This window comes from Phacochoerus africanus, chromosome 4, assembly GCF_016906955.1.
Source record: "Phacochoerus africanus isolate WHEZ1 chromosome 4, ROS_Pafr_v1, whole genome shotgun sequence".
Taxonomy (NCBI): Eukaryota; Metazoa; Chordata; class Mammalia; order Artiodactyla; family Suidae; genus Phacochoerus; species Phacochoerus africanus.
The window spans coordinates 69,328,812-69,353,589 of record NC_062547.1 but is presented as its reverse complement, the minus strand read 5'-3'; the positions used below and the strand labels follow the sequence as shown (position 1 = coordinate 69,353,589).

General features: G+C 49.9%; 1 protein-coding gene across 4 annotated transcripts in view; it reads left to right on the top strand.

Moving 5' to 3' along the window:
* DNMT1 (DNA methyltransferase 1) overlaps positions 1–24,778 on the top strand; it is a 46,076-nt gene that overhangs the window by 20,869 nt on the left and 429 nt on the right. For all 4 annotated transcript variants that reach the window (XM_047776996.1, XM_047776995.1, XM_047776998.1 and 1 more), the window contains exons 11-39: positions 499–533; positions 1,029–1,110; positions 2,457–2,491; positions 2,798–2,846; positions 2,939–3,019; positions 3,094–3,203; positions 6,431–6,549; positions 6,808–6,900; positions 7,351–7,502; positions 7,924–8,111; positions 8,200–8,383; positions 10,073–10,170; positions 10,373–10,520; positions 11,520–11,635; positions 11,845–12,049; positions 12,128–12,261; positions 14,126–14,299; positions 16,009–16,230; positions 17,773–17,965; positions 18,927–19,011; positions 19,340–19,468; positions 19,616–19,898; positions 20,185–20,326; positions 21,302–21,468; positions 21,846–22,023; positions 22,667–22,862; positions 23,168–23,334; positions 23,532–23,648; positions 24,345–24,435. In XM_047776996.1, coding sequence (XP_047632952.1) covers positions 499–533; positions 1,029–1,110; positions 2,457–2,491; positions 2,798–2,846; positions 2,939–3,019; positions 3,094–3,203; positions 6,431–6,549; positions 6,808–6,900; positions 7,351–7,502; positions 7,924–8,111; positions 8,200–8,383; positions 10,073–10,170; positions 10,373–10,520; positions 11,520–11,635; positions 11,845–12,049; positions 12,128–12,261; positions 14,126–14,299; positions 16,009–16,230; positions 17,773–17,965; positions 18,927–19,011; positions 19,340–19,468; positions 19,616–19,898; positions 20,185–20,326; positions 21,302–21,468; positions 21,846–22,023; positions 22,667–22,862; positions 23,168–23,334; positions 23,532–23,648; positions 24,345–24,435 — 3,973 coding nt within the window. The remainder of the gene's footprint in view (positions 1–498; positions 534–1,028; positions 1,111–2,456; positions 2,492–2,797; positions 2,847–2,938; positions 3,020–3,093; positions 3,204–6,430; positions 6,550–6,807; positions 6,901–7,350; positions 7,503–7,923; positions 8,112–8,199; positions 8,384–10,072; positions 10,171–10,372; positions 10,521–11,519; positions 11,636–11,844; positions 12,050–12,127; positions 12,262–14,125; positions 14,300–16,008; positions 16,231–17,772; positions 17,966–18,926; positions 19,012–19,339; positions 19,469–19,615; positions 19,899–20,184; positions 20,327–21,301; positions 21,469–21,845; positions 22,024–22,666; positions 22,863–23,167; positions 23,335–23,531; positions 23,649–24,344; positions 24,436–24,778) is intronic.

The following is a 24,778-nucleotide window of genomic DNA, read 5'->3' as shown; positions in this document are numbered from 1 at the left end:
ATATGACATCTTCACCCCTCACCAAGTGATAGGTGGAGCTGTAGGCATTTTGGCCAAGATAAGCAAAATGACTATAATATTATGTTAAGCCACTTTAGGACAGAGGTTGGTAAACTAGGATCCAAAGACCCTCTGCTTATTTTCATAATTGGAACGCAGCCATGCCATTTCACTTACATATTGTTTCTGGCTGCTTTTGTGCTCTAATGACAGAGTTAAGTAGCTATGACGATGATCTTGTGACTTGTAAATCTGAAACTGTGTTTTTGGCCTTGGTCTGCCAATTCCCGGTCAACTGTTTATAGACATTAGGGACCCAAGTTAAAATTTTTGAAGCCTCATCTCTACTCGGGTCTACAACCCGCCTAGATTTCTCCTGTTCTCTTGTTCCACAGTGCTGCAGTCATTAACTGTTACTTTGGGGTTTTGTCTCAACTCTTGCTTGGAAACTAATCCCCCCCCCCCTTTATTTCTCCACCCACACTTTCCCCCTCTCAGGATGAAAAGAGGCACAGAAGTCAACCTAAAGATCTGTAAGTGGTTAAAATGCTTGCGCTTTTCTGCTATGCTTTATGTAATTTAAATTACAGAAGTAACTGTTGGAGACCTGTGACATAGAGGTTTACAGGGAACTGCTTGTGCTGTTGGAAGGTTGGATCAGTTTGAGTGGGGTTGGGTAAGAAATCAGGTTACCTCTGCCATGTGGGTCACTGCCACCCGCCCTCCCATCCCTGCAGTCACGTGTCTTAGTTTCCAGGACCTCCTCTCATCAGGACCCACATGTGAGGGGTCACATGGGGCTTCCAAAGGCCTTGTTTCAAGATTATAGGTTAGCGATGAGCCTTCAGAGCCACTGTGACAAAGGGACTTCCTTTTTTGGATAGGAAGAAAGTGTCTGTTCGTCAGTTCTCTTCTGAATATTTTGCTTTTCTTGAGGGAGGAATTAGTTTGTCACTTTTGATGTGAACTAGCAATTTAGTTTTATGTGTGTTTAAAGCTAATATTTGGCTAATTTGTTTATTCAATAGAGCTGGCAAACGGAGACCTGAAGAAAAAGAACCTGAAAGAATAAAACCACAAGTTTCTGATGAGAAAGATGAGGATGAAAAGGTAAGGCCTGATTTTTCAGTCCTACTGTTTCATATATCCCATTGGCTGGGCTATGTTAAAGTGATATTAAAAAATTTTTTCTAACATTCAGACGTAGCCAAAAGTAGGCACAATGGGGCAGCAAACCCTCAGTTCTCAGTCTTCAACAGTTATCAACCCGTGACCAGGAGTGTTTACCCACGCCTTGCTCATTCTCCTTTCCCTCCCTCACAGTGATGATAAACAAATCCAGACATATTACTGAAATGTTTATGGAAATGCCTCTAAAAGGAAAGGAATCTTTTTAAAACATTACCACAATGCCATTACCATAACACAATATCAAAATCTAATCTGTGGTGGAGTTCTATTGGGGATCTGGTGTCCCTGCAGTGGCTTGGGTGGTGTGGGTTCAATCCCTGGTCCAGGCATTTCTGCATGCCTCGGGAACAGCCAAAAAAAATCTTATGTTCAGATTTCTCTGATGTCCATTTTGTTCTACAGTTTGATTCGGGACCTCAACAAAGTCTGTGCAATCTACTTGCTTGCTCTTTGTCCTCAGTGTGTCATCTCCAGTTTCACCTCTCTCCTCTTACTCATTTATGGAAGTAGCCAGCTCACCAGTAGCATTTGCAGGTTCTCAGGTTTGGCACCTCCCTCCAGTCCTATCTCCCACAGACTGGTCGTTAGTTCAGAGGCTTTACCAGAGCCAGGTCTCTTTGGTTCCCAGAGGACTTCATACCGGAAGGCAGGGTTGTTTCTTTAAGGTGTGAGGTGACCATTGGTTTTAGTTGCTGTCTGCCTGGTGTATCCATTATAAAGTTGCTTTCAGCTTTGGAGTTGTGGCACAATGGGTCTAAGGTTTCAACATAGGAATTTGGGGGGAGATGCACATAACTCCATCCATGGTTCTCCTCATCAGTTATATACTTGAGGTACCACTTGTACAGGAAAACTTTAGTTTGAAAAAGAAAAAGCAAAAACAAAAAACTGGTCTCTTATGAGTCTTTCAAGGAAGTCTTTGGTTATAAGAATTTTGTTGACAAGACTAGATACTGGAGATGGCTTTGGTCCTACTGGTTCTTTGACCGCCTTCCTTCCTCCAACTAGGTTTTGTGATAGCCGTGTGTGTGTGTGTATACACAAAATTCTTAACTCAGAGTGCCCTGGTGGCACAGTGGGTTAAGACCTGGCATTGTCATTGCTGTGGCTTCGGTCCCTGCTGTGGTGTGGGCTTGATCACCGGCCTAGAAACTTTTGTAGGCTACTAGTGTAGCCAAAAGAAATAATCCTGAGGCAGTAGCCAGATGTAAAATACTTTTTTTTTTTTTTTTTTTACCCTTTACCCTTTTGTTTTCTCCCTTTAGGAGGAGAAGAGACGTAGAACTACATACAAAGAACCGTAAGAACTTATTTTTCTTGCTACAAAACGCATCATTATAGTAAAATAGCTGTCGTAGAGGTTTTTAGTGAATTCTTGGAGCAGCCTTAGTTTAGTATCTGGCTTGTGAGCAGAGGCCCAAGATACCCCAATTCTGTCGTGTGAGGCAGGTCCCCTCCGTTTAGTAAAGACATGCTTGTGACCTCATGCCTGGCCCCTTCATGTGGCAGGTGGTGCTCATCTGTGTCTAGATTAGGTATCACATTAAGATAGATCCTGATAGGTTCTGAAATGGCTTAAAAAAAAAAAAATCTGCTTTGTTCCCAGAACTGAGAAAAAACTGGCTCGAACCAAAACAGCAGTAGTGTCCACCAAGGTAAATGTCAATCTGGGAGTAAAAGTAGTTGTGCAACACTAGTGGGACTGCTTAGAGCTGCTTTCTGAGCACTGTCTGTTCATGCTCCACAGGCCGACCCTCTGAAGTGCGTTCAGTGTGGACAGTACCTGGATGATGCTGAACTAAAATATGAACAGCATCCTCCTGATGCAGTAAGTTTCAGCTCTGTGTTCAGCCTTCTGTTTCTGTCTCTCATGCCTCTACCTAATGGTCCAATGTCTCTCAGGTGGAAGAGATACAGTTGTTGACAAATGAGAGACTGTCCATCTTCGATGCCAATGAATCTGGCTTTGAGAGTTATGAAGCTCTTCCCCAACACAAACTGACCGGCTTCAGGTAACTGATGTGCTTCTGCTTCACTGTAACAGGACGCTTCCAGAAAGACAGCCAAGTTTTTAATAGCCTAGTAAAGTTTTTAGCACCTAACCCGCAATGTTAAGCTGCTAGTCCTTCATGGATAAGGGGCACAAAGCTGGTAGACGTGTAGTAGATCTCTCCTGGGGTTTGTTACTAAAACTGCATATGTTAGGGAATTCCCTGATAGCCTAGTGATTAAGGATTTGGCATTGTCACTTCTGTGGCTTGGGTTTGAGCCCTGGCCCAGAAACTTCCTCATCCTACAGTCATGGCCAAAAAAAATAAACATGTATATACACGTTAGATCTTCTGTAGAAACATTCTCAAAGGTTATTCATTCAAATGAGGGCCAGCTGTGTGCCAGGCCCCTGGTTTCATGGAGGCAGAACAAAAATTAAGCCTGTTAGGTAGTAACAACTTTGACAAATGTGAAAAGCAGGGAGAGTAGGTGGGAGAAAACTGTTCAGAATGGAGGGGGAGGGACTTGAGCAAAGAGCTTGGTGGCATAAAAACAAGCCGAGGGGACAGTGAGGGAAAGGCGTTCAGGAGGAGGGAGCAGCAGGTAGAGGCTGGGAGGTGGGTGATGGGCTGTGAAAGGCTAGGTGCTCAGCTGTGTGGCTGGAGTAGGAGTGGGGGTGAGTGGTAGCGGATGTGGTCAAGGAGCAGGGGCCCGGGGAGCGGGCTAGATTCTGCAGGGCTTTGCAGGCGATGGCAGTGATACTGGGGTTTCCTGGGTGGAGGTCCATGTGCTTGGACTCTACCTTTGGCAAGGCTCAAACAAGCCTGTGACCAAACAGAGTCCCTCTGCTCTCCAGCTCCCTTGGTTCAGTTCTCTCACCACCACTGGAGGTGTTTCACTTTGCTTCTTTGTGGGAAGTGGCCTGGCTCCGGGACCAGCCTGTGTCTCCTTACAGGCCTTGGCACATGCTTTTCCTCTTCTTGGACAAGAGTGGTGGGAGTGGCAGGACTGCCTGTTGTAAGCCTTATGTGGCATTGTTTATGGCCAGCCTTTCTGACACTCCTGTCCCACAGCAGGTTGGGGGCCTCTGAGTCCAGGGAAGCCCAGTATGTTTCGTTTATGGTATTCTATACACTCACTGTGGTTGGTGCCATCTCCCACTCCCCACCATCAGGATCCTGATCCGTACTGTGATTTCTGTCCATCTACCAGGAATCCCCTGGCTCAAACTCTGCCTGACAGCATAGATGAAGCATACTATTGGCTCACTGATGTTCGCAGCTTCCCTGTGGCATTCTGGGACAGAGGCTCAAAAGAACCAGGGCCTGGAGCTGCTGCAGTCATGAACATCAGGGCGTGGGGACTCTTGGTCACCTCAAGAACAGGATCTGCCATAGACTCATTCATATAGGTTGGGAGGGTGGCAGTAAGGACACGCTTCCCAGGAATGATGGACATGTCTTTTAGCATCAGGCTACTGCAGCCAGACCACCTGGGTTAGTTAGGGACTCTGTTTACTTCTGTACTTGGGCCGAAAGTAGCATGTGGAGACAAGCCCATCCTGTGAACCTGCTTTTGGGACTAGTCACTTCACCCTGCTTTTGGGACTAGTCACGTCACCTCTCCTGAGGGAGCCCGAGGACACCCCATCAGGCTGGGCAATGTATCCTCCCCTTCTGTGTGGCGGTTTTTTTTTTGTTTTTTTGGGTTTTTTTTTTCTTTTTGCCTTTTCTAGGCCTCTCCCATGGCATATGGAGATTCCCAGCCTAGGGGTCTAATCGGAGCTGTAGCCGCCAGCATACACCATAGCCACAGCAACGCGGGATCTGAGCCATGTCTGCGACCTACACTACAGCTCACGGCAACACCAAATCCTTAACTACTGAGCAAGGCCGGGGATCGAACCTGCAACCTCATGGTTCCTAGTCGGATTCGTTAACCACTGAGTCACGACGGGAACTCCCCAGATCCTTACCTTCTGTGGGTCCGCAGCGCCCTACTCTCTCTTGATGTGTGTCCATCTTTCCTGCGTCCTCAAGTCCTGAGAGCAAGCTGTGACCCATGTCTGTCTACCATGCCTGGTAGAGGAACTTCAAAGTCATGTTCAAAGTGTTTAAAAATTTTAGGAAATTCCATGAGAATTTTTGGCTCCCAAGGGCTGAGGCTGTGTAAGTGTGATGGAGCTGGTCTTAGACCTACATGGATCCCGTGCAACCTGTCGAGGACTCTGAGGGATAGCACAGCACCTCTGGTGCAGAAGGGTGGTCCTCCAGGTTGGCTTGGTCCACACAGAACCTCCCCACCCCATCATGTTAAGTTTGGCATCCTGCTTAATGAGGTGCATTCTCTCAAATATCAAAAAGCATCTCTAGGTAGTAGATGCCCTTCAACTTGAGACTTCACCCCCAGAGGGATGTGGAAGTCCTCCTTTCCCATGTCCTTGATGCCCCTTGCTTTTTATTCTGTTACATGATATGCTTTAAATTATCTTTTGAGATGAAAGTCATAGAACAAAATCAAATATGAAATATTGTGGAAGTTCTTGTTGTGGCTCAGCAGGTTACAAACCCCACATGCTATCCGTGAGGATGCAGGTTCAGTCCCTGGCACTGCTCAGTGGGTTTAAGGATCCAGCATTGCCATCAACTGTGGTGTAGTCGCAGATGTGGCTTGGAGTCTGCATTGCTGTGGTGAAGGCCAGCAGCTGCAGCTCCGGTTTGACCCCTAGCTTGGGAACGTCCATGTGCCACAGCTGTGGCCCTTAAAAAAAAAAAAATTGTGAGTAAGCAAACCCATAGAAACAAAGCAGATTGGGATCAGTAGTTGCTGGGGTTGGGGAAGGAATAGGGAGTGACAGCTTAATGGATGTGAGGTTTTATTTTTGGCAACAAGGACATTTTGGAGCTGGAGGTTATGGTTGCACAACTCCGGATAGAATGTGCTTGAAAAGCCAGTGTTTCTCTACTAGCAACTCACCGAAGGGGAGTGTACCTAGTGGCTCCCCTGTGAGATTTCCTGTCATCCCACTGTCTTGCTTATCTCTGTTTGTTGTCTTTTCAGACACTTAGACTTTTGATGCGTGGGTGGGCAAATCAGGGAAAGCTGTCTGGGTGAAAGAACATGTGTTCTGGCAGCCAAGTAGATAACTGAGGCTAGTAATTGCATGTAGTCCACCTTGTGTCTGAGCTTGACTGTGCTTGGACCCGCCTTCGCTGGTCAGCAAGTAAATGCTCTGTCGCCTGTCTAGCGTGTACTGTAAACGTGGTCACCTGTGCCCGATCGACACTGGCCTCATCGAGAAAGATGTCGAGCTCTTCTTTTCTGGTTCAGCAAAGCCAATATATGAGGATGACCCGTCTCTTGAAGGTAAATGGAACATTCCAGATTGTTTGGGACAGATAAGTTTACAAACAACTCTCAGAACAATATTCAGCTGGGACTACCACCTCTTAAAGTTAGGGCTTGAAAGCTGTACTGTGAACAGCTACAAGCAGACTGGCTCTGATAAGGACTGCCAGGTCAGCTGGTAAGAGATGTCACCTCGGGTGGGCCTTCAGTGCCACTTTGACATCTTGGGTTTTTGAAAGTCTACTTCCTTTCAGGAAACTTTCTCTCCTCTTTTAGGTGGTGTTAATGGCAAAAATCTTGGCCCCATAAATGAATGGTGGATCACTGGCTTTGATGGGGGTGAAAAGGCACTCATAGGCTTCAGCACCTGTAAGTATGTGACTACTTGAGGATTGTTCTGGAATCTGAAAGGGGCCTTTGCTCCTGTCCCCCAGGGGGTATGGGGTAGGCTCTGGAAAGTCTCATGCTCACATGACCGTGTGGGAAGCACATCAGGTTTGACTGGGATGGCCTCTCATGAGTTACAACTGGCCCTGGAACTGAACCTCCAGTATAAGAGCAGGTCATGTTCTTACACCTCAGACCCAGACCGAATTCCAAGCACCACAGATGAGCTAAAGAAAAGCCACTTGGCCAGTTTTGTTCTCTGGCTGACTCGGACAGGCCCCTTCTGAATGAGCTAACTGTGATTGTACTTCATGTGTTTTGACATTGGGTATGGAACGACACTTAGATGTTCCATAAGCCTCATCCCTACCCTTGGCCACTGTAGCTGCCATCAGGTTCAAACCACTTTTTTAAAATGTTTGTTCACTCCAGCATTTGCCGAGTACATTTTGATGGATCCCAACCCAGAGTATGCACCACTGTTCAGCGTGATGCAGGAGAAGATCTACATAAGTAAGATAGTGGTTGAGTTCCTGCAGAACAACCCTGACTCGACCTATGAAGACTTGATCAATAAGATTGAGGTAAGATGGAGTTCCCGTTGTGGCTCCGTGGGTTAAGAATCAGACTAGTATCCATGAGGAACCAGGTTCGATCCCTGCCCTCGCTCAGTGGATTAATGATCTGTCATTGCCATAAGCTGTGGTGTAGGTCACAGACGCAGCTCAGATCTGGTGTTGCTGTGGCGTAGGCCAGAAGCTGCAGCTCCTATTTAACCCCTAACCTGGGGACTTCCATATGCTGCAGGTGTGGCCCTAAAAAGAAAAAAAACAAAATTGAGGAAAGAGGTTTAAGTTTTTTGTAATCTGAGATACACACCTATTTACATGCGATACAAATGTGTGAGGAAACATGTCTAGAGTCAGCAGAAACAGTTTCTGTTCAATGTAGACCAGTTTTGCATAAGCCTACGAGAAAGTTCTGAATTTTTTTTTTTTTTTTTAGACCACTGTTCCTCCTTCTGTGCTCAACCTGAATCGATTCACAGAGGATTCTCTCCTTCGACACGCCCAGTTTGTGGTGGAACAAGTAGAGAGTTATGATCAAGCTGGAGACAGTGACGAGCAGCCCATCTTCCTGACGCCCTGCATGAGAGACCTGATCAAGTTGGCCGGGGTCACCCTGGGGAAAAGGTAAAGGACAGAGCAAGAATAAAACTGAAGATGTGGGACAGAAGTCAGGAGGGTTCTGTGCTTTCTTTCTAACCTACCTCTCTCTCAGGCGAGCTGAAAGGCGGCGGACCATTGGGCATTCTACCAAGGAGAAGGACAAAGGCCCCACCAAAGCCACCACTACCAAGTTGGTCTACCAGATCTTTGATACTTTCTTTGCGGAACAAATTGAAAAGGATGACAAAGAAGACAAGGAGAATGCCTTTAAACGCCGGCGGTGTGGCGTTTGTGAGGTAACTTTGCCTAAGCCTGCTCTCCCACCCCAGAAATGATCCAGCTCCCTTGTAATCTCTTGAGGAATTCTTTTCTTTCTTTCTGGCTTGAGATTCTCACTGCTCAAATGTGACCCCTAAAATAGGAGCTGGGAGAAAGAGTTGGTGATTTGGGGATTTACTGATCTAGGGGGATTTACATGTCTCAGGGCACAGATCGACAAGACAGCTATGGAAAGAGGTATGCTCTGGCACCTTGTTGTCATTGCCACTGTTGTTGCTACGGAACCTGGCCTCCTGGGTGCCTTTGCTCTGCCCGCATCCCACTATGTCCAGAGACCTTGGTGTGAGGGCAAGGGGAGTGACTACCCCAGAGGCTGCTTCCTCCTACAGGAGACCTCCTCCCAGGAGCCTGCCTTGTCTCATGGTATAACTTTCCCAGGACTGGGGACCTTGTCCTACTTAACTCTGAGGGCTTCAAAGACCTCTATTGGAGTTGCCATTGTGGCTCAGCAGTAATGACCCCAACTGGTATCCGTGAGGATGCAGGCTTGATGCCTGGCCTTACTCAGTGGTTTAAGGATCTGGTGTTGCTGTGAGCTGTGGTGTAGGTTGAAGACATGGCTCAGATCCTGCATTGATGTGGCTGTGGCATAGGCTGGCAGCTGCAGCGTCAATTTGACCCCTAGCCTGGAACTTTCATGTGCCGCAGATGAGCCCTAAAAAGTGCAAAAAAACCAAACTTTTGGAATTTAATATATATTTACATCACTCTAGAAGAATTAATCCCCTTAATTCTGTGACCTAGGGATCAATGTGTTTTGGTATCTATTTGACTTATTTTGGGTGAAAACCTAAATGTAAAAATGCAGCAGCTGCCTTCAGAACCACCCTGTGTTCATGCTGGATTTGAAGCATCTCCTTTGTTTTGGTGGCTGCACTTAATAGGAATTTGCCTGTCCTCACCATTGTTGTTTTGCTTTTACTTTTCATCTAGCACATGTACCCAAGCTCTGAATTTTTTTTAATTGACATCTTTCAGGAGTTTCTGTTGTGATTCAGCAGCTAAGGAACCCAAATAGTATCCATGAGGATGCAGGTTCAATCCCTAGCCTTGCCCAGTTACTGGAGGATCCAGTGTTGCTGTGAGCTGTGGTGTAGGTCTCAGGCACAGCTCAGATTCCATATTGCTGTGGCTATGGTATAGGCTGGCAGCTATAGCTCCGATTCGACCCTGAGCCTTGGAATTTCCATATGCCTTGGGTGTAGCCCTAAAAAGCAAAAATAACTTTAAATTGACATCTTTCATAATTATATATTGATAGAGGTCAACACTTAAGCATTCCACAGTATTTTATTATGACTCTCCCAACTTAACACTATAAACAGTGCTATAGTGACGTCCTTGGATGAGGCTTCTTGTGACTGCTGAGGAGTTGCTGGGGTGTAGGTCATGTACTTAACTTTGACACAGAAAACTGTTCTCCAGAATTGTGGCACCAGCTTAATTCTTTGAGGATCTTGAGTTATTTTCCCACACCTGTCCCAATGCCACATGTCAGGCTTAACTTTTGCAAATCTCCTATCTCCTGACTCTTACTTCCCTAACTTCTAATGAGGCTAAATATACAACTTTTTAAAAAATTCATCAAAAACTGGTTACCAGCTGTTACTAATGGCTTTTATTCACTTTTAAAAAATGTGTTTTAGGTTTGTCAACAGCCTGAGTGTGGAAAGTGTAAAGCCTGTAAGGATATGGTTAAATTTGGTGGTAGTGGACGCAGCAAACAAGCTTGCCAAGAGAGGAGGTAGGTTTGGCCAACACTTGACCTTGAGGTAGAGAGAAATGTCAGCTAGGCCTTGTGTGGTTCGGCTGGGGTGACATGTACAGAGCAGGCAGGATCCCTTTGTCCTGCACTGTCACCAGCCTTTGCTCTGTTTTCTGCCTAAAACACCTTTAGTTGGCTTTACTTGTAAAGGGGACCTTGCTTATAACAAGTGATTTTGTAGGTGTCCCAATATGGCCATGAAAGAGGCAGATGATGATGAAGAAGTTGATGATAATATTCCAGAGATGCCGTCACCCAAAAAGATGCATCAAGGGAAAAAGAAAAAACAGAACAAGGACCGGATCTCTTGGATTGGAGAAGCTGTCAAGGTGATCCTGGCCTGGCTCTCATCTTTGTGCTGCCCTTCATAGAAGCAACTTGTCTCCTGGTGTCTTGCTGCCAGACGTCTTGTGCAGCCTGAGCCCTTGAGTTGAGAAACCTGCTCATTTGCCCTGTGAGCAGAGCAGGGCTAGCCGAGAGGCTGAGGCCCATGTCAAGCACCACAAATGCATCTTTGCTTATACACCCAAACACTCAGCTTTCCTCATGCTCCAGAATGGGCATTTTGATACTGTTTTAGGGCTGTCAGGCTGGTTCCCCGTCAAAGCTTATGTAGCAGAGAGCCATCACGGCCCTCTGGCCTGGGAGTAGGGGTTCGGGAGCAGTAGCAGACTGCCTCTCTGTGGTTCTGTGGTCACCTAAGGGTCAAATCCTTCGTCAAAGCTGGAGAGAGTGTCTTCTCAGCATTGTTCCCTTGGTGGCATAAGTCAGGTACGGTCAGTTCCTCAGTGGCGTGAGGCCTACCCCTGCTGGGTGTGCTCTAGGCCTAGACATGGCTACGCTCCTGCCTGTGACACATGTACTGTCAGGCAGGTGGGGGGAAGGAAGGAGGCTGGGCCCATAAAGGCTTCTTTGTGGAGGTGACGTTTGGCTGAGACCCAAAAGGTTGGAGAAGAGCCAACTGCCTGAAGGTCTCAGGAACAGGGCACGGACCTGAGGTCGGAACCAGCTTTCCTATGGGAGAGAGGGAAGGAGGTCTGTGTGGCTGAGGGAGGGTGAGGGGTGGGATGCGGTGCTGTTAAAATCGAGTGCTGGATCCCGTTGCTACTGATACAGGAGGGCAGAGCTGGCAATGGAGGGATGCGAGCACCCGTTGCTGCAGCCAGGGGAGGACGATGGTCTCTGTAGTAGCTGGCTGGTAGCACCCATGCCTTCTTAGTGACATCATTGTGAGTCATGCTTTCCCGTGAAGTAACAGGAACATGCAGGTCCAGCCTGGCACAGACCTTCAAAGCCATCCTCACCTAAAATTAAGCTCTTCTTTACAGACTGATGGGAAGAAGATTTACTACAAGAAGGTATGCATTGACTCAGAAACCCTGGAAGTGGGGGACTGTGTCTCTGTTATTCCAGATGATTCCTCAAAACCGCTCTACTTAGCCAGGTTTGTATCCTTCCCTCTGCTTGACCTCAGCCCACACTTTCTGTTGAACAAGTAGGAGATGCCTATTGTGCAGGAACACCAGCAGCTCTTCACCCTAGACTAAACCCACAAATACATATCCCCCTAAGTAGGCTCGGTCCCCCTAAGTAGGCTCGGTCCCGACCTGCCACTCGGGTTAGAACTTTCTTCCCACCCCTCTCTGGCTCCAGGGTCACAGCTCTGTGGGAGGACAGCAGCAACGGGCAGATGTTTCATGCCCACTGGTTCTGTGCTGGGATAGATACGGTCCTCGGGGCCACATCGGACCCCCTGGAGCTGTTCCTGGTAGATGAATGTGAGGACATGCAGCTTTCATACATTCATAGCAAAGTGAAGGTCATCTATAAACCTCCGTCAGAGAACTGGGCCTTGGAGGTGAGTGCCTGGCGCCTCTTATGGGCCCCTCCTCACTTCAAGAGGCTGTATCATGGCTGACGGTGGCCTTGTCCCCAGGGAGGCATGGACCCCGAGGCACTGATGTCGAAGGATGATGGGAAGACCTATTTCTACCAGCTGTGGTATGACCAAGAGTATGCAAGGTTTGAGTCCCCTCCAAAAACTCAGCCAACGGAGGACAACAAGTTCAAGTGAGTGCCGGGCCTGGGCTTTTTGGGGCCGTTCCTTGGTGCTCTCTGAATCTCTGTAGCTTTTCCTGTGGTTCTGTCTGCTGGGTGTGTCTTCCCTACACCCTCTGATTGTCTTCCCAAGCCCACTGGAGGCCAGCCTCATTTGGTTGCAGTGGCTGCAAGTGTGTGGACCACCTGTGGGGAGTTAGCCTCATGAGCAGCTGTCCCATCCAAGGACAGGCCGTGTCCTGTGCTTCTCAGTGTGTACCCCAGGTCTTGTGTCTTTTCTCATCAGTGAAATCTTTGATTCCATTTTATCCTAACTGGTGGTTGAATGCTTTTAGGGAACCTTCCTAAAAAAATCGTTTAGTGCCCCCTGCCTTCCATTTTAACCTTGGTACCTCACTTGGTTTTGACTAAAAAGTGGCAGCTGGCACCTGTAAGAGCAAGCAACATGTGGCAGTAAGGCTGATGGAGCTGAAGCTTGGAGGGCTCACTGAGATGCCTCTGGTGTTTCTCCATTCATCCTGGGGCTGCTTTTTAGCTTGATCTATTTTAACACAGTCTCTAGGGAGTTCCCGTTGTGGCGCAGTGGTTAACAAATCCGACTAGGAACCATGAGGTTGCGGGTTCGATCCCTGCCCTTGCTCAGTGGGTTAACCATCCGGCGTTGCCGTGAGCTGTGGTGTAGGTCGCAGACGCAGCTTGGATCCCACGTTGCTGTGTCTCTGGCGTAGGCTGGCAGCTACAGCTCCGATTTGACCCCTAGCCTGGGAACCTCCATATGCCATGGGGACGGCCCAAGAAATGGCAAAAAGACAAAAAAAAAAGTCTCTAATCTTCCTTTAAGGGTTTATTAACCAGAAATCACATTAAATTTTACCAAATAACCTTTCAGCTTTTAGGGATAAGTGTGAGCCTCCTGACGTTTTAGGTTCCAAAACTTTACCACTGTGCATTCGCATTTAGAGTTCTTAACCATATCTTTAGATTGTTAATGCCTTGGGGTTTTTTGTTTGATTTGAAGCTATATACTTTAGGGGGTGGGGATGTGTGGCTGCAACACATGGAAGTTCCTGGGCCAGAAATTGAACCTGCACTGCAGCAGTGACCCAAGCCACAGTGGTGACAACACCAAATCCTTGACCTGCTAGGGTTTGTTTTATCTTTTCAGGGCCATACCTGTAGCATGTGAAACTTCCCAGGCTAGGGGTTGAATTTGAACTGTAGCCTCTAGCCTATACCACAGCCATAGCAACACAGGATCTGAGCCTCATTTGTGACCTACACCACAGCTCATGGCAATGCCAGATCCTTAACCCACTGAGTGAGGCCAGGGATCAAACCTGCGTCCTCATGGATGCTAGTCAGATTAGTTTCTGCTGAGCCAGGACAGGAACTCCATGTCATAGGGTTTTTAATAGCAACTACTCAAAAAATGGGCTTAGCTTGTCATTTTCCTATTATGTGTATCTTTCAGCTTTGGTACCAAGTAAATGTGAACTTAAAAGTGCAGGAGTTCTTATTGTGGGTCAGTGGGTTAAGAACCCGATGTAGTGTCCCTGAGGATGTGGGTTCAATCCCTGGTCTCAGTGGGTTAAGGATCTGGTGTTTCTGTGAGCTGCAGCATTGGTTGCAGATGCACTTCGGATCCAGTGTGGCGTGGCGTATGCCGGCAGTTGCAGCTCCCTTTTGATCCCTAGCCCAGGAACTTCCATATGCCACAGGTGCGGCTGTAAAAAGAAAAAGTACAGGAAGGCCAGTTCCTTCTAACATCTGTAAATACTTCTTTTTCATCACCAGAGTCTGGATTAAGCAGGTGGCAGCTGTTGCAGTCACTGCCAGCCACTTAAGGGCTTTTGATTTTTGTCCTTCACTACTTCAGGTTCTGCGTAAGCTGTGCGCGCCTGGCTGAAATGAGACAGAAAGAAGTTCCCAGGGTCATGGAGCAGCTTGAGGACCTGGATGGCCGGGTTCTCTACAGCTCAGCCACCAAGAATGGCATCCAGTATCGAGTGGGCGATGGCGTGTACCTCCCCCCTGAGGCCTTCACGTTCAAGTGAGTCATGGCCAGGAGCCCTGGGTCTGCACAGGACTGGCTCCACAATGTCCCCCACCCCACATCCCAGTACAAGCTGCTCCCAAGCCATCACACTGGCATCTGTCATGGGCAGACAGTATCCAGCTACCCAGTGCAGAGCAACTAATTCTGTGGCAGTGAAGCTGAGTCTGTGAAAGAAGTCAGAGATCCCGCTGGCTAAGGGAGGGTGTTGCAGTCAGTGGTGCGTTCCTGCCCAGTTGGTCACGGTAGAGACCACCCTCTCCCAGTTTCCGTCTATCAGATGGGAAGAGGAGTAGCCTGTCTGCCAGGCCTTGAAGGAATAAGTGAGTAAAAGTGCTTATTAGCACAGTGACTTGGAGTAAAGGCTGGCTGGCTGAATTTCTTGGTAAATAGAATTGTATCAATAAGACATGCATATCAGGAGTTCCTGTTACGGCGCAGGGGAAACGAATTCTACTAGGAACTATGAGATTGAGGGTTCAATCCCTGGTCTCGCTCAGTGGGTTAAGGATCTGGTATTGCCGCGAGCTGTGGTGTAAGTTGAAGACACGTCTCGGATCTGGCGTTGGCTGTGGCTATGGTGTAAGCTGGCAGCTGTAGCTCCACTTAGAACCCCTAGCCTGGGAATATCCATATGCTGCAGGTACGGCCCTAAAACACACAAAAAGACTTGCATATCAGAGTTGAGGCTCTTCAGGGAAAAATCAAAGCCAGTTGTTTTCCAGACTTGATCCATTCCTCATTCATTCTAAGGACTAGTATGTGGTTGGATTTACAACCATCATTTTCCTAGCTTAGCTCAGTTTCCTGATTTGCAATTCCATTTTTCTAGAGTCCTAATTGGAACCCACTCCCCAGGCCTCAGTTCAGTCACTGAATTATAAAACCTCCATCCTTCCAGGCCCCCACAGTGGGTATGTGTCTCCCCTTTTAACAGTTCTAGGCATGGAAGGGAAGGGGAGGACTCCCTGTGGTGGTCTTTACCATGTGCTCCTGGTAGAGCCCAAGGGAAAGCACAGGTCCTCAGAGGTGCCATTGGAGCCATCAGACTGTGGGAGGCCTGGTGGGAAAGCACAGCAGCTGCCTTCCAAGTGTGCAGCCCTGCAGTCTCTGTGGCTGAATCAGATGACTGGCTTTACTGCAGTATGTGGTCAGGCCAGATTCTGCTTGCCCAGACTGTGAGCCTTCTTTCCATGCCTCTCTGGTTCAGCACCTCAGCCAGAGTGCAGGTTATGCTACGGTGACAACTCTAAAACCACAGAAGTTTACTTCTTGCTTACACTGTGTGTCTGCTGTGGTTCCGGGCACTTGGACTGACAGAGCCTCTGCCTTCTCAGAAGTTGCTGGTCAGAGGTGAGGGGAAGCACCTTGGAGGCTCTCCTGCCAGTTGAGTGCTCCTGCTCCAAGTGCTTGGGCGTCACCTCTACTCACAGGCACGGAGCTGAGCGGAATCATGTGCCAGGAAGTATAATCCTCTCGTGAGGCTGAGAGCGGGGAATATTTGAATTTAGCAACTATAGCCAGGGCACAAATGGAGAAATACCCCTTTCCATCTGTATAGGATGAGACTTAATCTCTAAGTCTATTCTGAGGTACTTAGCTGTGTTAGTTTAGGGTGTCTGAATTTAAATGGTTGTCACTGATCTGTCATGTTGAACTGTTTATGGCTTCATGTTCAGTCATTCACAATGGTTGCTTCTCTGTAGCATTAAGCTGTCCAGTCCTGTGAAACGCCCACGGAAGGAGCCTGTGGATGAAGATCTGTACCCAGAACACTACCGGAAATACTCTGACTACATAAAAGGCAGCAACCTGGATGCCCCTGAGCCCTACCGAATTGGCCGCATAAAAGAGATCTTCTGCACCAAAAAGAGCAATGGCAAGCCCAATGAGACCGACATCAAGATCAGACTCAACAAGTTCTACAGGTTGGCAAAGCCTCTGCCTGACCCGGGGTTATAATGTAGCACACACAGGGCTGTTCTAAGAATTGGGTAGAAGTAGCTGTTCTAAGTGTTTCTGACTATCTCGTGGGTACGGTGACTATATTTCATAGCTGTGCTTTCAGACCTCTATCTTAGAGCTGCAGAGCTTTGTCCTAAAATCCATGAGCAGAAGTCCAGAGTGTGGCAAAAGCAGGCGAGGAATGTCCTGGGCACCCTCAGAACCCCTGTTTTGTTTACAACTGTCTGAATTCTGAGCCTCCACACCCCACCCTGCTGGTTCCCAGTTTTCCTGTTCTGGGCTTCACTCGGTCTTTTTCTGGGATCCTGATAGTGGTTAGTAGCTAATCCATACAGAGGGAGCTAAAGGCACTCTACTTATTAATTAATGTACATGAAAGATTGTATAAAGTCTTTGTAATAATCAGTTCAATAATGAGAAATAAAACTTGGTTAGTCTAGGTGAGAGAAAGCAGCTCTAGACAGCTGCTGCTTTTTTTTTTTAATTGCTGCACCCACAGCATATGGAAGTTCCTGGGCCAGGAATTGACTCAGACACAGCTGTGACTTACACTGCAACTGTGGCAACACCAGATCCTTTAACTCCCACCACCAGGCTGGGGAATCAAACCTGCACCGCTGCTGCAGTTTTTGTTTTGTCTTGGTTTTTTGTTTTGTTTTTTTGGCCTCCCCAAATCATGTGGACTTCCCTGGCCAGGAATAAGATCCAAGCCATAGTCGCAACTTGAGCTGCAGCTATGGCAATGCAGGATCCTTAACCCACTGTGCCAGGCTGAGGACTGAATCTGTTGTCCTAGTGCTCCCAAGATGCTATCAATCCCGTTGTGCCACAGTGGGAACCTCTGAAGTTGGATTCTTTTGCCTTTTCTAGGGCTGCACCTGCAGCATTTGGAGGTTCCCAGGCTAGGGATCAAATTGGAGCTATAGCTGCCAAGCCTACGCCAGAGCCACAGCAACGCAGAATCCGAGCTGCATTTGCAACCTACACCACAGCTCACAGCAACGCCGGATCCTTGACCCACTGAGCAAGGGCAGGGATCAAACCTGCAACCTCATGGTTTTTAGTCGGATTTGTTAACCACTGAGCCACGATGGGAACTCCTGCAGTTGGATTCCTAACCCACTGTGCTTCAGTGGGAACTCCAAGAAATGCTTATTTTTTGGCTGTGCCCAAGGCATGTGGAAATCCTCAGGCCAGAGATCAAACCCGCACCACAGCTGTAACCAGAGCCACAGCAGTGACAGGGCAGGATCTCCAACCTACTGAACCACAAGGGAACTTGTAAACATACCTCTTAACAGGAAACCAGCGGCTGTTTTTTGGGCTATGTGGGGGCACAAATAGAGGCAAACCATTTGTTGAGTTCATGGCAAGAAATCACTTAGTTTGTAGAGTTGAGTGCCAGCTAAGGGGGTTAGTAATCAAGGTGACTTATTTGGGGAGGGGCATGGTGTTTACCCACTCATCCTCTGAGGAATGTGTAACAAAGACTCTTGAACTCGCAGGCCAGAGAACACCCACAAGTCCACCCCAGCGAGTTACCATGCGGATATCAACCTGCTTTACTGGAGTGACGAGGAGGCCGTGGTGGACTTCAAGTCTGTGCAGGGCCGATGCACCGTCGAGTATGGCGAGGACCTTCCTGAGTGCCTCCAGGACTTCTCAGCTGGTGGCCCCGACCGCTTCTACTTCCTTGAGGTGATGCCCTGGGCTCACTGGAGGGAGAGCCTTTGGGTCAGACACAGCCCCTGAGAGAGCAGTTTAATTATCCAGAGAGTAAATCTATGATGTTCAAGCTGTTCTGGAATTTAATACTTTAGCTTAAAACAAAATATAACACTTGATTGTCCTAATGGAACTAAAATTTACTTGACTCTTAAACAGCCTTTGCTGACCCACCCAGTACCTCTAAGTTAGGCCATGGTGCCCCTGCCCCCAGTCCCTCCAGCCAGGCCTCTGTGTCTAGGCCAGGGCCATATGGCTGACAGGTGACCTGGTTATGGAGAGAGGAGCCAGGAGGCTGTTGCTGAAGCGATTTGCTTTTAAATTGTTGCAGCGTGGCTTTTCTGTGTTGGGTTATCTTAAAATGATCCATGTCTGTTTCCCCCAGATTCCAATGTGGACAGCTTAATTTTTACACTTGCCTTTTTTTTTTTTTTGTATTTCTGCCTTTTCTTGGGCCGCTCCCACGGCATGTGGATGTTCATAGGCTAGGGCTCTCATCAGAGCGGTAGCTGCTGGCCTACACCAGAGCCACAGCAACGCTGGATCCGAGCCGCATCTGTGACCTACACCACAGCTCATGGCAACATCAGATCCGTAACCCTCTGAGCAAGGCCAGGGATCGAACCCTCAACCTCATGGTTCCTAGTCGGATTCGTTAACCACTGAGCCACGACGGGAACTCCTACACTTGCCTATTTTTAGAATGTGTAGTCCATGTACTTAAAATAGCAGGAATTTCAATGTCAGCCACATAAAATGTTTGTGCTTATAGAATTTCTTCCTCTTCTCCATTGTAATAAAAACACTCTTATTGGTGGTTAATTGCTTATGACCATATTAGGGAGAAATTAAGTAGATTTTTATCAGGTTAACTTAAATCCTCTTTGGGGACCAGTGTTTTTTCTCCAGACTACTGTGGTTCTTTCCTTCTCAGGCCTATAATGCCAAGAGCAAAAGCTTTGAAGATCCTCCAAATCATGCCCGTAGCCCTGGAAACAAAGGGAAAGGGAAGGGAAAAGGTATGTTGCTCCATGGGCCTCTTTTCAAGTCTATCTTCTATAGCTCAAGCTTCTCATGAATCACTCAGTATAAAAGAACAGCCTGTGGAGGTTTCCATGTAGTAGAGCAAGTTAAGGCTCTGGCCACAACTGTGTCTTGGGTTTGATCCCTGGCCCGGGATCTTCCACATGCCTTGGGTGCAGCCAAAAACAAAAAATCCCCAAAACAGCCTCCAATGTTACCTCGCTCTGTTGCTCTCAACTCAAAACACGGCTATTTCTGAATCACCACGGTGTCGGAAGAAAGCACTTTAGGGCCCTGATCTGACTTGTGGCCTGTCTTCTGCAGGGAAAAGCAGGACAAAGTCTCAAACATGTGAGCCGAGCGAACTGGAGACAGAAATAAAACTGCCTAAGCTGCGGACCCTGGATGTGTTTTCTGGCTGTGGGGGATTATCAGAAGGATTCCACCAAGCAGGTACGCTCCAGGTTTTCTCTCCTCATGGCTAGTGCAGCTGGATTGAGCAGGCTCTGCCTGGAAGACCTTTCTGGCTCTGGTCACAGTTCTGACTAAAGAGTCTCATTTGAGGGGGCTCACAGCACATCTTTGTCCTTGTGTCCACAGGCATCTCGGAAACGCTGTGGGCCATTGAGATGTGGGACCCTGCAGCCCAGGCCTTCCGGCTAAATAATCCTGGGTCCACGGTGTTCACGGAGGACTGCAATGTCCTGCTGAAGCTAGTCATGGCCGGGGAGGTGACCAACTCCCGTGGCCAGAAGCTGCCTCAGAAGGGAGATGTGGAGATGCTATGTGGTGGGCCACCCTGCCAAGGCTTTAGCGGCATGAACCGCTTCAACTCTCGTACCTATTCCAAGTTCAAGAACTCCCTAGTGGTCTCCTTCCTCAGGTAAACGGAGTAGAAACCTCTCTTCGTTCAGGGCTGTGACTGGTGTCGCAGGTGTGCCAGGGCTGAGCACTAACTACCTTAGCTTCCCCTGCTGCTTTAGGTCATGCCCTAAGGTGAGATGATGGTCTGCCCTCGGGAAGTTCACGGCCTCCTCTCTGCTAGGGAGAGTCCTTGAGAGCGGGGAGCTTTGCTGACAAATGCCAAGCACTAGGGAGTGGGCTTTGGCAGAGTAGGTCTTCCCCTTCTGGCAGGGTGTGGGGTGACTCGTCTCTCCCACCTCCCACAGCTACTGTGACTACTACCGACCCCGGTACTTCCTCCTGGAGAACGTCAGGAATTTCGTCTCCTTCAAGCGCTCCATGGTCCTGAAGCTCACGCTCCGCTGCCTGGTCCGCATGGGCTACCAGTGCACCTTTGGCGTCTTGCAGGTGGGTTCCTGGCAGGGGCACAGTGGGCCGACATGTGTGGCCTGAGAAGGGGAGCCAGCAGTTCTGGACTGTCCCAAACTGAAAATAGAGCTCAAAGGGACTGGCCTTAGTGTGGTAACCAGCAGTGTGGGTGAGACAGCTGCCAGCCCTGCATCCCCTCATGTGCCTGAGGCCTCTCTACTGCCTCGTTTTCCTCTATAGGGAGTGATGGGGGTCAGCTGTGAGGCTTCAGGTAGCAGTTAGGTCCTAGCAGGTGGGTGAAGAACTAAGCACAGGGCAAAGTGTTACAGGCTGAAAAACCAGGTTTTCCTTTTGGGTGAATGAACGTGCTTACCAACAACTAAGAATGTGGGGGGTCATTGCAGGTGGCTACCCATGCTGGGCCTGCAGGGACAGGGATTTGGGGTAATCAGAGGGGTGAGGCCCTTTCAGGAACACAGCTACTGTGTGTACCGTCCAGTAACTGACGGCATAGCTAGAACTAAAACGAGTACCAGAACAGGAGGGAAAGCTGGCTGGAGAGTAGTGAGTGTTTGCATGTAGGGACTACCTGGTTCCCCCATTCAGCTTCCATGATGTCCCCACCTTCTGATCAAGGCCTTTTGGCAGTCCTGTTCTGTTCCTTATGACCATGAGCTGCCGGGCAGGTGGCAGAGTTCCTGGTGTCTGCTCTGGCTGCTCTTCTCCCTGAGTCCCGAGACCCTGGCATCCCTCATGTGCTGTCTGAAGAGCCAGTATCACCAGCGAGGTTTACTCCCATCCTCTCCAGGGGCTGCGGCCACCATCTGGCTCTCTTGTTCTCCCATCTGGTCCATCTGCTCTTAGGGGCAAACTTGCGGGTTCAACTTGAGGCTCCCTAGGGAAGCCTCACGGCAGCCAGCCACTCCAGAAAGCCGGGTGCTGCAGCCTGGCCCTCAGGCTGGCTGGTCAGAGGTGCCCACTGACTGTGCATGTGTCTGGCCCTCCCGTGCACAGGCTGGTCAGTATGGCGTGGCCCAGACGAGGAGGCGGGCCATCATCCTGGCCGCGGCCCCCGGAGAGCAGCTCCCGCTGTTCCCAGAGCCACTACACGTGTTCGCACCCCGGGCCTGTCAGCTGAGCGTCGTGGTCGATGATAAGAAGTTTGTCAGCAACATCACTAGGTAGGACCCCCGCTTGCCTGCTGTCATGCATGGCACTTGTGAGCCTTCCCCAGGAGGACTGGTGCTGGTGGATCTCTGGGTAGAGGTCTGAGCCAAGGAGCAGATGGCACAGCATCCAGCCTGCCCCTCATGCTCTTCTACCTCTAGTCTCATTCTGACCCCAAGTGCCCTGTGTACGGGGCATTGGCCAGAGGCCTGGCTGCAGTCAGTCAGGAGCAGGGCCCACACTATAGCCTGTCTGTCCCCTTATCAGGCGGTCTGAGGAGAACGCTGCCCCTGTGCCCTCAAGTTGCCTTCTCTGGAGGAGGCCATGCCAGCAGTCCGGGCATGGTAGCCATGTGTCCCCAGAGGTGTTGATCTGCTGTGCCCTGTCGCAGGTTGAGCTCGGGTCCCTTCCGAACCATCACTGTGCGGGACACAATGTCCGACCTTCCCGAGATCCGGAATGGAGCATCGGCGCAGGAGATCTCGTACAATGGAGAGCCTCAGTCCTGGTTCCAAAGGCAGCTCCGGGGCTCGCAGTACCAGCCCATCCTCAGGGACCACATCTGTAAGGTAATAGCACCACCCAAGGTGGGGCCTCCTTCCAGCCAACTCACAGGAACAGATCTGTGTTTGGGGTCCTGCCAGGATGGGCTTTGGGGTAGGAGGGGGAATCTGATCTCAGCCCCTTCCTAACTCCTCCACTGACTTTGGCCCCTGACCCAAACCGCATTATTTCAGCTGGCCCGCAGCCTCACCACCTCACTGCCTCCTGCTTCTCCTTCCCACCCCTGCAGTACATGGTCATATCAGGTGTCATCAGAGCTACAGTCTTTGTAGGAATAGGTCCAGAGTGACATGTCTGGCCACTGCCTCCTACCACTGACCTTATCTCTCGCCACTCCCGTTCTGTTCTCCCCAGTGCACCAAACCCCAGCTCTCCCCACAGCTGGCTTCCATCCTATAGGGTCACCCCTCCCTGTGCTTGCCCTAAGCTAATTCTTCACCTGCTCCCCCTCACTCCACATCCCTGTTCTGTTGTCTTTATGGTAACTGTGCCATCCAGAGGTTGTCCATTGTAGTTACTGTTTATCTTCCTCTGTGGGACGCGTGCCCCATGGTGTTCCCAGTGCTGAGCATCATGCTGCCCATCAACTGCATGTGCTCGGGTGCTCCCTGAACTCAGCGACAGCTGGGGCCTGCTGTGTTCTCCTAGGACATGAGCGCCTTGGTGGCCGCCCGTATGCGGCACATCCCTCTGGCCCCAGGCTCAGACTGGCGGGACCTACCAAACATTGAGGTGCGGCTCTCAGATGGCACCTTGGCCAGGAAGCTGCGGTACAACTACCACGACAAGAAGAATGGCTGCAGCAGCACCGGGGCCCTCCGTGGGGTCTGCTCCTGCGTGGAAGGTGGGCCCCTTGGTGTGGGCTCCCTCAAGTTGGGTGTGAGCCCCCAGCCCCAGAAATTCTGCAGTAGTCCAGGGGGCTCAGGGAAGGAGCCCTGCCTCCAGAGTTTCTTAGGACGCACTAGGGCTGTTACCTAGTAACCCACTAGCCCTGGGTTGGGCGCAGACATGCCAAGCCTGGTGTCCCTGGTCTAAACAGCTGCTAAGGGCAGGGTCTATAGTAAAAGCCTTGCCCAGAGAGCGGGGACTGTTGGCTACCCTCTACCTCCCATTCTGTACTCAGAACCTCATTGCAACCTTCTCTTCCAGCGGGCAAAGCCTGTGACCCTGCGGCCAGACAATTCAATACCCTCATTCCCTGGTGCTTGCCCCACACCGGGAACAGGCACAACCACTGGGCTGGCCTCTATGGACGGCTTGAGTGGGACGGCTTTTTCAGCACAACTGTCACCAACCCTGAGCCCATGGGCAAGCAGGTTGGTCTGGGGGCCGGGTGGGCCTGGGTGGGGCCTGGGAGGGGGTGGAGATACAGGCTTAGCAGGTGGGCTGGTCTCCTCACCTTCTACCTCTGGATGGGGCAGGCCCACTCCCCAAGGTTCAGGGCTGGGTTTTCCATGGTACAGTTTTCTTGTCTCTTCCCCACCCCCACTGCACCACTCACCTCTCACCCCAGGGCCGCGTGCTCCACCCGGAACAGCACCGTGTGGTGAGCGTGCGGGAGTGTGCCCGCTCCCAGGGCTTCCCCGACACCTACCGGCTGTTCGGCAACATCCTGGACAAGCACCGGCAGGTCAGTAGATTCTCCCCCGGCACCTCCCACCAGGGTGGGGTGGTTCAGTGGGCTTGGCTCACATGGTCACTTCTGAGGGGACACTAAGCCCCAAGAGCATGTTGGCTGACTGGGTTTAGTACTCCCAGGAGAGTGGTGGTCAGGAGGGAGAGACTCCTATTCCTCGGGCCTGGTATGCTCACGGGTCAGGCTGAGTCACTAAGCATGTTGATTGCCATTTATAGTTGAGGCAGATTTAGCTCCAAGGAAAGTTCCAGCACATTGAATTTGAGTGAAGGAGCAGGCTAAGTGGGTGGTGGTGGAACTTCACTGCTAGGAGTTGAACCAGTAATTCCTCACTGTTTCTCAGGATGTTGGGTTAATTAAATGCATTTCCAAGTATTACAGGCATGAGGCTGAAAAAGCCAGCAGTGCCTGAGGTTATAGCAAAACCCATCTCACCTTTTTCCCCATCCTGTGCACTGGAAGCAACAGCCCTTGGGTGGAAGTGAAGCATGGTGTCTTCCATATCTGGATGTCTAAGATTTTCTAAAGCCTTTCGAAGGCCCCCTTGTCTGGGTGGTTCTTGACCCGTTGGTGTTTGGGGTGGGCTGGGTGGAAAGTCTGAGCGCCATCGTGGTAGAGGGGCTCTGGAGGCCCGTGAGACCAGGGGCGCTGTGCCCATGTTCTGAGCATCGCCCTCCTTCTCTCTGGCAGGTGGGTAATGCTGTGCCACCACCGCTGGCCAAAGCCATCGGCTTAGAGATCAAGCACTGTATGTTGGCCAAAGCACGAGAGAGCGCCTCAGGTATGGGGGCGTGGGGCAGGGCGGCAAGGGTACAGCTTTAGGCTCTGTACTCAAGCGAGTCACCCACCCTCCCTGGTAGCCTTGCTTCTGTCAAGGGGTGGCTGAGCTTGAGTTGAAGGCTCCTATAAGTGCTTATAGCACTGGAGCCCGGTACCCAGGAAACACTTGCCTCTGTCCTGCCCAGGGAGTCTGGCTTGTCCGGGCCTGCCTTAGCCACTAACCTGGGAGGTCTGGAAACCTTTAGGGACACCTGAGCAGTGCCCCCTCTCTGGATGCTGATGCAGAGTTGCCACAGGTCCTCATGGGGTCATCCTTTAACATGGGCGCCTGGGCATTAACGCAG